At 44.5% G+C, this 13,791-nt stretch overlaps 1 protein-coding gene across 1 annotated transcript in view; it reads left to right on the forward strand.

Moving 5' to 3' along the window:
* The first annotated feature begins 10,751 nt into the window (after nucleotides 1–10,751).
* CAMK1D (calcium/calmodulin dependent protein kinase ID) overlaps nucleotides 10,752–13,791 on the forward strand; it is a 355,487-nt gene continuing 352,447 nt past the window's right edge. Inside the window, exon 1 of the mRNA XM_065416138.1 lies at nucleotides 10,752–10,843. Within this exon, the coding sequence (XP_065272210.1) occupies nucleotides 10,752–10,843 (92 nt within the window). The remainder of the gene's footprint in view (nucleotides 10,844–13,791) is intronic.

The raw sequence follows: 13,791 nt of genomic DNA on the forward strand, positions 1-13,791 counted from the left end.
TTTGTGCTGAATTCTGCACTTGTTTATACTGGTGGCAATTCAGAATAACATCACTGGTTTCAATGGAACTACTCTGGATTGACACCAATGGAACTGAATTATGTTCATGCTACATTAATGCACAGATGAGCATGCAAAAGTCAGGAAATGTGATAGTTAACTGTAAATGTGCAGCATTAACCTTAACTTTGCATGATGACATACAGCCAAATATTGCTTTCCCACCTAATGCAACTGCATTGAAACCACCAATGGAAACCGAAGAGAGAAGAGAATTTGGCACTGAGCGCCACATCCCATAGCTGGTGTAAATCACAGGATTTACACTATCTGACCCATAGATTTTAACTTTATGATCATATACTATTTCTCAAACAGATTTAACATTACATTTAAAACCCCTATGTTTAGAGGACATTAAGGTTGCAAAGTCAAGCTCTCAAAAGTTAAAATATGCCAGAATTAAGGTTCATTGTTTAGGAGATTATTAGGCCATAAGGGACCATTGTGATAATCTAGTCTGACATCCTGTGCAACTTTAATTTGGCTCTCTGACCCAAGGACCTCTTGATGCCAACTGTCAGTGGGCACAGGGGGCAAATGGGTTACAAGGATCCTTGGGGAGTGGTATTTACATTGTAGTTCACCAAAGAATGTCATGTTGGCTTTCTAAGAAAGCCTGTGTCACACTGGTCATCATGATAATTGTGTGATGTATGTGCGGATAAGGTGTAAGAAGATACGTGTGTATATATGAAATTATGTTCTTAAGCCCTTGTAGTTAAAGGCAGGTCTCCTGGAGGTAGCATGCCTTGAGTCAAACTTCCAGACAGGAGGTGGGAGACACTTATCTCCCCAGCTAACAACTGTGTGTCTTACAATAGAAGTCAATTAGCATCCTGAGTCAAATGCTAATGAAGAGCTCGCCAGGGACTTCAGAAGGAAATTAATAGGAAGAGGTAAAGGGAGCGGGGGGGGGGGGGGAATGATCCTGTTTCAGAAGTAGGATGACCATATTTTCCAAAAGGAAAACAGGACACCATGCTGGACCCCCTCAGCTGCTCTCCCCCACCCCCGCATCTCCCCTATGAGGCTGGCCCCAGCTGCTTACCCAAAGTCGTCCCCCCCTCCGTGTGCAGCTGTTGTTGGTCACTGTAATCCTGCCAGCCCCCTGTGCACTGGAACTGATCAAGTTGGCAAGAGCAAATGGGACAAATGCCCACTTTTTCCCAAAAAAAGTCAGGACAGCTGGAGCAGGGCTTAAAAAAGGGACTGTCCTGGACAAAACAGGATGTATGGTCATCCTATTTAGAGTTGAAGAGCAAAGGACTGGTCTGGAATAACTGGGAGATGCAGACAGATGCCCTGGCACCCTTCACCGAGGAAGTAAACCCTTCTCCAAAAAGGTATCTCAGCCAGACTTGGCTGAAAATGCTGGGAAGAACTTTGGGTCAGATACACTTCTGTAGACAGCAGGAGTACTTGTTAGTTAAGTTGAGGCCATAGAAAGCATGTTATTATTTTGGTTCCCTTTGTTTCCAGGTCTGATGGAGTGGGAATTTTTGTAATTTTTTTTATGAAGCCTGTGTGCGCCTCAGTTTTCCCTATACATTGCTACCCAAGCGGGAGGGGAGGACTAAGTTTGTTCTTGGACACACAGCTATGTCTCTTAGTTTGACCTATCTACCCTGTCTGGGTGGAAAGAAGAGTCATCAAGGAACTGGTTGAAACCAACCCAGATCAACCAGGGGACCAGAGAGTTCCCTGCAAACTCCAGTGACTCATGGATTTCCCAGCCTCTCAGCAGGGAAGCTGGGCAGAAACCCCAGCTCAAGAACAAAGGACTGGTATGGAATAAAGGGTTGGATTCTGGAAGGAATCTGGGCTCTCTTACCAGAAAGCTGATTAAAGAAGGAAATCAGAAAGAGAGAGACAGACAGAGCCTGAAAATGGAGTTCATTTCAGCTTGGTTTGGTGGATTGCTCTAGGCTAACTAGAATGTGCTATGCTTTAACCTTCATTTCTCTATGCTAACCTAAGGACTTCCAATGCGGTGTTCCACTTGATTAATAAGCCCTACTGTTTTGGAAACTCTACTTGAGTGTCACTATAAATACTCGGTGAGGTGCATTAATGCCAGCAGAGTGTACAAGTCTCTGCCAGGATTCTATATCTCAGTTGGACTCGCTGAACAGACCTCACAGGGTGAAGCACGATAGAGGTTCAGTCTCGGGAGGCAGTGAGGCCTACCCTGAAGGAAAAGTGAGACCCGATCAGAAGGGGTTTCTCCAAGAGTCTGTCCCAAGTTGGGGGTGTAGCACTGATCCTCTGGGTCTGTGACACCAAAATTTCTGTTTATCATCATATGAATCTCTATTTGTTAAATAAACTTATACTTGCTTTCTCTATAAACAAACCCAACTAGTGCACGTTAAGTGGAGCTGTGTTCTAAGGTGGACTAGCAAGTTGTGGTGTACTGTTCCTGTGGGAACAGCAGGTCTGGTCACTCGGTGAGTGTCCAGTAGATAAGGGGATGGACACTCCAGGGGATGCTCGGGTTGAAGTGTACCTATCGTTAACCTGTAAAGAGAGAACGAGGCATCAGGAGACCTAGAGGGGAGTGCTCATGTTGCCAGTGGTGTCAGGGAGCTGACCCTGGGCTGGCACAGATGAGGCTCGCTCACATTAAAGGCAGGTGGTAGCAAGGTGCCTCAGAAGCTCGGGTAGGCCTGGGGAACATTACAGGGCCCATTGTGTGTATACATTATACAGTCTTTAATTACATGATCACACACTGCTGTTTGTTTGCTTTTTATTTATAATTATTCAACATTTCTTTTTATCCTTCTCATTCAATGTATGGCCCTAGGCTTTATTTAATAGTCACCATTCAATCCATGTACTGAATAGAAAATTAATTTCCTCATGGGCTTTTCTATGACACCCCTCACTATAGTATCTGAGTACTGCACAGACATTAATTAATTGATCTTCACAATGCTCCAGTGCGGTGAGGGAGTGGTATTATACCCATTTTACAGATGAGGAATTGAGAAACAGACTGATTCAGGCCAAAGTGGTCCACTTATTTTGGGTAAGATCAATTTGCAATACCTAGCCCCTGATTTTTCAGAGTATTTAGCATTTTATAGCACTTCATGTCCAAAGCACAGCTCCCACTAACAGTTGCAGTCACAAACCTCAGCTCTTCTGCAAATCTGGCCACAATTGTTTCCTGTTGGGTACTCAGAAAATCAGGCAGAGGACCTACAAACAGTCTCTGTAACTATCACTATCAGTCTCTTCAATATCAAACTCAGATTCATCCCCAGAGCACTGTCCAGCCTGTACACTGAAAGTGAGGCAGGGGTCCTGCCCCCCCCCCCCCAAAAAAGTATGTGGTCATGTAATCAAAGACTGTATCATAATGCATGTTGCTCAAACAAATTTAATTCTGGCATCTCCTAATTTGAGGGCTTCACTTTGCAACCTTAATAATGTTCTTCTAATGTAGTGAATGTAATTACCTAATATAATTTTTTTCAGATTGTCTTTTTTTAATCTCATGGAACAGTATTGACTAACTTCTATAATCCAGCAGGGTTTGAACCTTTAGATCTTCAGCACTGACCTCTGAGCCAATGGAGTAATTGAAAACAGTAGTAGGCTGTTATCTTCTGTGTGGACCAGCCACTGTAAGGGCATGAGATACTTTGTCAGTGGGTTTCACAGTTATTTGCTGACAGCAGAGAAAGGGAGATTCAGGACTCCTAGCTTCATTTCCAGAACGTGGTCTAGTGGGTATAGACCCTTCTGCTACTGGGACTCCAGCCTGCCCCTGTACCATTTACTCCTATCCTGCCCTGCCCTCCATCTACTTCTATCCCAGAGGTGCCAAACTTGCTCTGAGACTTTTACTGATGTTTGGGGGGGAAATTAAGGAAGTGTGATGGTGGCAGACCAGGTGCCAGCTCATGCCAAGGTTTCCAAGCTTCAATTGAATGCTGACAACTACATAGCTGTAATCCGTCTGGCTCACCTGTGTTAGTATTGTTAAAAACAGGTATTGGAATACGTTTAGACTTTGAATGCTTGTGAGCTGCTGCATGCATTAATCTGACTTACAACATCTGTATCCCATATTGTAATGTAATATTTGAATGGCTGAACTATAAGCCTCTGGGACTATATAAATCACCAGACAGGAGCGAGAGATTAGCTAGTGTAAAGTGCTAATCTGCAACAGACGGTGTTATGTCCTGCCCAAAAGGAAAGGTTCATCAACACCAGAGGGACTATTGTGGGACATTAAAGAGGAAAAAAGACTCAGTTGTCTTGCTCCACTGCCCTGAAGAGGAGTCATGCAAACAAATTCCTCCCATCAGCTGAGTTTGCAGCACAGAGCACATGGCAGGAAACGGATAAAAACCCCAAGGAGAAGGAACGGATTATCTCTATGCTACTTGGACTCTGGGGGGCCAGGTTTACCAAGGATAAGCAAGAGATCCTCACAGCTTAGCCTGGGATAGACCTAAAGGACATAGAGAGCTTGCTAATTATAGAGGCTTTTGTTACTTTTTGAAACTAAAGATTGTAACTCGTTTGTGTATATATGTTACCTGCTTTAATCTTGTAAAAAACTCTTATTTCCTTTTCCTATTTAATAAATCTTTATATAGTTTATTATAGGATTGGCTGCAATGTTGTCTTTGGCGTGAGATCTAAGGTCCGATTGACCTGGAGTGAGCGACTGGTCCTTTGGGACTGGAAGTAACCTGAAGATTGCTGTAATTTGTGGTGTAAGGGACCATCTACCACAAAGGCATGCTCACCTGGATGGTGATATAGATCGGAGGACCCAGGGGGACAGTCTAGGACTAATGTTTAGGTTGTTAAAGTGCCTGAGGACTTTACAGGTGATACTTTGTTGGTGAAATCCAAGTCTAGCCCTCACAACCCATTTGGGGTTTGTGCCTTGGTTCTTAACCATCTGCCCTGAGGTTGGTACTCATGCTCTTGAACCACTGCAGGCAGCTTGACAGGAGGAATTAGGGAAATCGTTTGGACCTCTTTCCACCTCCCTTTCTCCACAGAGACTGAGACCTCTCTCCCCACAGAAAGTGGGAGCTTTCCTCATTTCCTCTCCCCATCTGTGGCTGAGGAGGGGAACTACAACCCTTGGGCCCACACCCCCCATAGGGAGAAGAGGAGGATCAGCCCTAGGAAAGTTGCCCTACTCTGACACCTAGGGCCCTTAATTACCTTGGCCAGTACCAAGCCTGGACCTCCTTCCTGGGATAATCCTCCTCCTCCTCCTCTTCCTCTGTCACATTCCCTCTCCTCCTCCACCACCTCCTTCCTTGCAGACTGCACAGTGAAGGCCTATTAGGAGGCCAGCTGCAGCGACTGTCAGTTGGGCTTGGGGTGCTGGATTCACCACCCGAGCCACAGGCTGCATACTGTCCTGTGTAGATCCTGCTGGTGCACTGTAGGTTCCTGGAACGCATCATCATAGTCCAGCAGGGTCCACACCAGGCAGTTAGAGTGCAACATGCTGCCTGTTGCTTGGGTGGTGAATCCAGAAGTGCCCCAACCCATTCAAAATCACCAGGGCTTGCCTCCTATCATACCCGCACTGCATAGTCTGCACATGTGCCCTAGGGCGGCCGCGGTGTGCTTTGTTGTGTTTGTTGGACCCAAGGGGTGGTCACACACATACCCCACTGCTTGCAAAATTAGTAGATTTAAATCTGAATTAGTAATTGTTGCTATCCACCTCTCCCTCCTACAAGCCCTCTGCTCTCCACTCCTGCCCCCATCATACTCTGCTCCTATCTACCCCATCCCCTCCTGACTCCTCTCTACTCCCCCTCTGCTCCCATCCATGTTTTTTTCCTACAATATTGATAAATGCAAAATAATGTACATTGGAAAACATAACCCCAACTATAGATAGAAAATTATGGGGTCTAAGTTAGCTGTTACCACTCAAAGAGATCTTGGAGTCGTGGATAGTTCTCTGAAAACATCCACTCAGTGTGCAGCAGCAGTCAAAAAGGCAAACAGAACGTTGGGAATCATTAAGAAAGGGATAGATAAGACAGAAAATATGATATTGTCTCTATATAAATCCATGGTACGCCCACATCTTGAATACTGCTTGCAGATGTGGTCGCCCCATCTCAAAAAAAGATATATTGGAATTGGAAAAGGTTCAGAAAAGGGGAACACAAATGAAGGCAGGGGGCTGGACTCAATGACCTTTCAGGGTCCCTTCCAGTTCTATGAGATAGGTATAGCTCCATATTTTATTATTATAAACCCACTGACTCACAACACCGGTTCACTAACCAGGCCACTATCTAATTCCCCTGGGCTGCTTCCTACCATAGTTCCCATTGTTGCAGTCTGGGCACTTCTGCTTTATCCGGGTGCCCCTGTTTGCACTGCCCCCTGCAACTCCAGACACAGCAGGGTACCTTTGTATCTGCTTGGGTTACTGGCTTCCACGGCCTTGGGCTTCAGCTGATCCTCAGCTGGAGCCAACAGAACACATCTTTCCTCCCCAGCAGTCAGCCCCAACTGAGCTGAGCTGCTCCCTTTTATACCAGTGCACTTGGAGCATGTCCAGGAAAGTAAAGGGGGTGTGGCTTCCTCAACCCACAATGTAGGGTTAACCCTTCCCTGTCCAGCACAGGGCGAGTGCGCCCCGTCACAGCAACATAAGCCCCTTCCAATCGTTAAAGCAGAATAAGCTCCAAACTTTTATAATATTTTTGTCCCCAACTTGTGTGTTTTGGGACTCGGTTTTTAGCAGTTTATGTTGAGCTAGGGCCTCAGATCATCTTAAAGAACTTAAACCGATCGAAGGCTTTAGACTGATTTACGATGCTGTAAGGACTTAGATCATTTTAACCTGCAAAAATGGAATAAAAATACAATTTGGGTTGGTAGGCAACTTGGGACTTGAAGGATGAGTTAAGGGGTCCCATCTGAGGACTCTGAACCAGTTTAGAAAAGTGCACGTTTACAATGCTGCACACACCTGTCCAAATAAAAATTGAAGAAAAACCCTCTAAAACATTTGCCAAAAAAAAAACCCAGACCCAATTTTTTTTTCTGTAAGGTTGTAGCTAGAGAATGCTTGATAGAATGCTGTCGTATACAGGTTTTATTGGCACTCATTTAGGATGACCAAATAAACCGTTAAGACTCCATAACCTAATATCTATTATAGGCAGAGCTGCAATAAAAATAGTTTGTGATCATGTAATCAAAGACTGTATCATAATATACACTCTAAAAGGGGGCAAATTAAGGTTGCACAGGCAACCTTAATTTTGGTATTTCTTAACATTTGAGTGCTTGATTTTGCAACCTTAATAAAGTTATTTTAATGTATTTTTTGTGTATAATTACATGTAATATAGTTATATATAGCCATTCTACCCCAGCATGTATTGTTATATACTTTCACCTTAGGGTAAGATTTTTCATTTTTTAAAATATACTACAATATCTCTCTTGGATCATGTCAATCAAATAGTATTACAGTCTCTCTGAGTTCACCCTGACATGATAGACTGTAATGACTGTGAAAGAGCGGATATGGTCTATTGTGTCGATGATCCTTGGCTTATGGGAGTGTCTGATGTACTTAAAAGTGTAAAGGCTACTGAGGATTCCTACCTTACTAGTTATTTCAAATATGCGTTATATTAGCACACAGAAAAGTATATTATATTAGCATGATAAGAGTGTGAGTTAAATTGCCAAAAGAAAACTCGGAGTTATAGGCTGACACCCTACTTTTAACTCACACGGTTTTGGTGCCTAGAAATTGCAGCATGCACAATACTAGCTAAAATTGTAGGTAGCGTGAGTTTCTGTTGCATTGCCTAGGCATAGAGACGTGTGAAAATCTCTCAGCCTGATCATACTCAAATGTAGAACGTGATGTGCAAAATGGGGACATCATAAATGATAGTGATGGAAGCTTATGTTATGTTAGCCCTCAAAGAGAAGTTATAAACTTGAGGCAGATTTTATTGGTGAGATTCTTTAGCCTGTGTTGTGCAGGAGGTCAGACTAGATGACCATAACAATTCCTATGATTCTATGACTCTATTGATTCTTATGATGATGATATGAACATAAGAACTGCCGCATCCTTACCCCTTGAGCGAAAGGAGAACTTTTAATACTGTAAGGCCTATGACACACAGTTAAGCAGATCTTATTCTATCCAGTAGAGGGCAGTATTACACATGCAAACTAGCCAGTTTATTACCATATTATGTTGTGAGACTGTAATCTAGATCGATATAATTTGAAATAATTTAGTATACTACCTCTCATGGTTGTCCCTCATTATGAGGTGCATCTCAGTTCTGACCCAAATGAATCCACTGCTGCCCCCCAAATCCTGGTGTTATCTCACTGTCAATATTTGTAAATTATTGACATTGTTTTCTAATCTTGAAATTAAGATTATAAGAAACTTTACACATGTTAAAGAATCTCACAGCATTTTGAGCTTTACCCCTCTTACTATTTTCCACTTTGAGAGTGAACTTTGTCACTTACTATATTAAAAAAGGCAAGTATCATACATGTGGTTGGTGGAGGGTAGAGGACAAGGGTAGTATTTACATGAGGCAGTTATGGGATTGGCAATATGGGCTACAGTGACTTTTACCCCTAAATTGCTAGCTGAAATCCAGCCCATGTCTGTCATGATTAATAATACTTTGCGTCTAATTAGTAGTATTACTGTAGTAATTGCTGTAGTAATTAATAATATTTTTCACTTACAAAACGCTTTTCGTGTGAAAATCTCAACATGCCTTTTAAATATGGGTAAGTATTGTTGGCCAGATTTTTAAGATCGGGTGCCTGAAGTTGGACACTTAAATCCATATTTAGATTCCTAAAGTAGGAGCGAGATTTTGGGCCTGATCCAAAACCCACAGAAGGCAAGAGGACTACCCCCAGCTACTAGACGCTTCTGAAAGTGAGGTTACTGATTTAGGTGTCGAATTTTAGGCACCCGCTTTTGAAAACACTGGCCTATTTACTTCCATTTTACTAGTGGGGAAACTGAGTCACAGAGAAGTTAACTATTTGAACCTGGTTTCTCACTAAGCCAGTGGAAGATATGAATCCATGTCTCCTGACTGTCAGCTGCATGATCTATCCCAGCGCTCGCCAGCAATGCCTACCTTGAGTTGAAGGTTGTTTGGTGGCCTATGTAAAGACACTCAGGGGGGATTGAGTTTTAGAGCAGAAAGATGATTTTGCTGCTAAGGCACTGGACTGCACCCTCTGCCCCCCATCTGGGCGCTACAGCAATGCAAAGACCGACAACAGTCCAGTTTCCAGTGGATAGGAGTCCATCTGGCCCCCTTGTTTGACAGTCCCTTAGCAACGAGGCCTTGGAGCGGCCTGGGCCAATCAGAAAAATGGGGTGGGTGGGGAGGTCTTGGGCAGCTCCAGCGCAGCCTGCAGCGGGCGGCGGAAAACTCCTGGCACGTCCAGTCAAATCAAGCGCTGGACCCCCAGCTCGCTGCCCCTCCCAGGCCGGGCTCGCCGGCCCACTGCAGAGTCCCTGTCGCATCCCTGCCCTTGCTGCACTCACCCCTGCGCCTGCCAGGAGCGGGCGGGAGAGCTCGGCGGGCGGCTCTCCCCTGCAGGGCTCGGGGCTCCCGCGCGCGCCTTGCAGACAGAGGGAGGCGCCCCCCGCCCCTCCGGGCTGGCTGGGCTCTGTGTGTAGGGGGGGGTTTGACGTGCGCGGTTTTGGTGCAATGCGAATTATCGCCAGTCATTCAGTCAGGAGGGGCACTGACAGGCGGCGCGGCAGCAGGAGAGGCTGGAGCTAGGGGGTGAGGGGGGGGGCGCTGTTTTCCCCTCCGCCTCCCATTGCCATAACAACCAGCTACCGCCACGGTGCCGGCGCAGTGACATCCCTATGGCCAGCAGCGGCAGCAGCCTGAGACAAGGCGGGGACCCTGGCGCGCTCCGCTCGCCGGCCGCTCCGTGGCTCTCACGCACTAGCGAGGCTCGCCTGGCGCGCACTGAACCCCGCTTTAGTCTCCTGCAAGAAAACTAACCCGGGGCGGGGGGGGGCGCACTCTTGGAGAGAGAAAAGGACTCGGGGCTTTGCTTGGAGGAGGAGGGGGGGCAACAAAAGTAACTCAAGCAGCAGCTTCCAAGTGTCCTCTGCTCCCTGCAGCTGAGTTTGGCTGGAAACCCCCGGGGGGGCTGCAAACTGACGGGGGTGGCCGGGGGGGGGATAAAACCCGCCAAGGAAATCCCCCTTGAAGGCAGCAGCACCAATCGGTGAGGCGGGGGGGGGGGGGGAAGGAGAGACGGGAAGAGAGGGACGGAAAGGGACAAAAGCAAAGAGGAAAGAAGGAAGGAGAGAAAAAGCGAGGGAGGAAACAAGGAAAGGGAGGGGGGAAGAAAGAGGGGAGGAAAAAATAAAAAAGGGGGACGGAAGAGAGAAGGGAAGGAAGAAGCCGGGAGGGGAGAGGAGGGAAGCAGGGTCCGCTGGAGCCAGAAGGAAGCCCACGGCGCCGCAGCGAGCAGGAAGTCTGAGTGGGAGAGCAGCAGAAAGAAGAGAGGGTGGAAAGAGGAAGCAGCAGCAGCAGAAGAGAAAGCAAAAGCTCCCCGTGCTGCCCGCCTGCCTGCCCTGGACTCAGCATCTCTGGCTCCTGCCCGGGCGGGAAAGCTGCGCCGCCGCCGCCGCTGCCATGGCCCGGGAGAACGGGGAGGGCAGCGCCTCCTGGAAGAAGCAAGCCGAGGACATCAAGAAGATCTTCGAGTTCAAGGAGACCCTGGGAACGTAAGTGATGATCGGGCCGGGATGCGGCCGCCCAGCCGGTCCTGCTGCTGGGGCTGGGGGGTGATGGGAGCCGGACCCACCGTCCCGCTCCGCTGGCGGGGCCGGGCTGGCTGGCTCCTGCCCATCCATCCCCATCAGTCTTGTGTGTGTGAGTTACAGACAGATGGGGTGTGTGTTAGAGTGTTTAATCTGAGAGTGTGTGTGTGCATGGTGTCCGTATGCCAGCCTGCGCCCGAGGTTGTGTTTGGTGGGGTGCGATCGTGTGTACGAGCCAGAGTGTCTCTTGCTGCGTGTTTGTAGGCATTTGAGTGTGTGTGGTGTGTCCGTCCGTCCGGGATGCACTGGTGTTGGCGTGTTTCTTGTTTCTGTCTCGTGAGTGTGTGTTGGAGAAGGTTTGTGTTTGTGTGTATTGAGGATGTATGTGTGTGTTGTGTGTTGTGATGTGTTTGTATGCATTTGAAGGCTTGCTGATTTGTGATTGTGTCATTTGTGTGTGTGTGGTGTTTCATATATATTTGAAAATGTGTTAGAATTAGTGTGTATGCCTTGATATGTATTATTATGTATATAAGACTATATATGCATATATTGGTGGCTGTATGTGTTTTAGTAAGTGTGTGAGTGTACCTGTGTTGTTTGGTTTGTGTTACTGTGAGTGCCTGTGCGTGTGTGCTATTCCATCCAGCACTTTGGTGGGCACCAAAGCATCCAAATGACAGTATCTCATTTTTTTCCCTTTGGGTGTGTAGCAAGAAGTAGGTTGAATCAGTAATAGAAATAACAATATATTTGTATACAGAGAAAATGGGTGTATAACTAATATTGACCCCCCTGGTCAACTCACTTTCTGGTCAACTGACCCCACTATTCAGACTAGTATGTTTGTTTTATCAAAAATATTAATAGAAATGTAATTTAAAATATACATAGGCTGAGAAAGAGAGAGAGAGTGCTATCTTGATTGGGCAATGGTAAAGGTAGTCTGACTTTCATGCTTTCTGCTAAAGCTGATGGCAGAGTCTCTTCGTAGAAAAAAGATCAGAAATAATAAGAGTGGGTTGGATGTGTTTCATCTAGTACGTTACCATAGTTTAACAGTTGTTGCTGGTTTCACTGTTTTGTTTTATTTTGTGTCTGTTCATAAAGATTAGTAAAATGTTAGACTTTTTGAAGGTTCAGAATAAACATGTACAGATGGTAAAAAAAGGGAACAGGATGTAGTAAAATACTTTTCACTTCAGCAAGGAGGCGTGTGTATTTGTTTAAAAAAAAAGTTTGTTTAAAAGACATTATGGATGTGGATGGCCATGAGTTCTAGGAGAGGTTAGCATATGGACTGCTTGTATTTGTTGACTTCACGCTTCTATAGCATCTGGCTCAGTCACGTTCTGCGTGTCCCTGGCAGCTGTATTTTGAGCAGCTTTACACGCAACTTTAGAATGACTATAAGTGATATTAATTCTAGGTTGTACTTTACATACTGAGCACTGTATGTGCTACTTACAAAATACAGTTAGACTAGTCTAACATAGTATTTCAACTTCTTTCTGCTTCCAAGGGAGGGCTCTCTGTAAACATTAGTATATTTTTGGTTCACTTTTGATTTCCTTGTGAACAAACTGTGAGTAAGAATCAGACTAGACATTTAATGTTGAACTAGGTCATGCATCTGGATTATAATAAGTAGACATTGTAATATTTAGTAAAATGCATAGTTCAGTTAATCGAACTAATGTTTTACAGCTCTTTCAAGATGCAAAGTGCAGTATAAGTGCTAAATGTTATTATTTTAGTTTATTCTCATCCTCTTTGTCTAGCTCTTGTACTGACAACATTTGGTGTAATAGGAAACATGTCCTTACTTGTCATCTTAGGTATGTAATTCTTTGCCTGCACTAAAGGGTGTTGGAAAAAGTAAAATCATAACATGAAGAGATTAATTAAAGCTGCAAGTCTGTTCCCTGTGGTTTCCACTATAAATAGGCTTGGCATAATTCAATTTTTTTTAATGGATAATATCAATATTTATTTTAAAGCATTTTTTATTTTCATTTAATTAAATTTTCATAGTTGTGGGAAATTATGGGAGGGTCGGACAATAGGAGTGACAGATAATTGTTATTTAATGTAGATGTTGAGATTAAAAAGTTAAAGTTTTATAACCATTAAAACACAAATTATCAACATCACATGTCAAAATGTACAAAGTAAATTCTAATACATTCTCTTTGCCTATTTGTAAATTTCAATTATTATCAATGGAAATATTTTTGTTGGTTTGTGTGTATGATGAAATCAACATTTACTGACATCTACTGATTAAAAATCGAATCCTTCCAAGCCTAATTATAAACCTCTGTCACCACAGAAGATTGTCTGTGAAGTTCTCTCCGCATTGTATGAGTTGTGCCATTGAAGACTTCCTATGTCTGGGGCTGATCGATCATGTCTCCATTGAAATCAGTGGAAGCACATTAGAGACCCAAAGTGGCTATGTGCATTTTATCCAATGGTTCAAATATACTGGTGTTACTGTTGCCATTGAAATTAATTAAATGTAGCCACTGAGTAGTTTGTGCCCTTAAAGATTATTTGTTAATGTCACAATTTGCAAGCTCCGGTCACAGGATTCTATTTAACTATAGTTGTAAGCAATGAAGTTTTTAGATGTGACTTAGTTTAATAGTCAAACTGCAAAGTTTTGCCAAAAAAAGGCAAATTAAATTAGAAATAATTAACATATTATGCAAAAATAACAGGAGTACTTGTGGCACCTTATGTATCCCTACTTTGAACTTTAGGGTACAAATGTAGGGGCCTGCATGAAGACTTCTAAGCTTAACTACCAGCTTAGTTCTGGTCCGCTGCCACCATCCCAAAGCTAATTCCCTTTCCTGGGTAGCCTTGAGAGACCTTCACCAATTCCCTGGTGAATACAGATCCAAACT

The sequence above is a fragment of the Emys orbicularis genome, chromosome 1 (assembly GCF_028017835.1).
Source record: "Emys orbicularis isolate rEmyOrb1 chromosome 1, rEmyOrb1.hap1, whole genome shotgun sequence".
Lineage (NCBI taxonomy): Eukaryota > Metazoa > Chordata > Testudines > Emydidae > Emys > Emys orbicularis.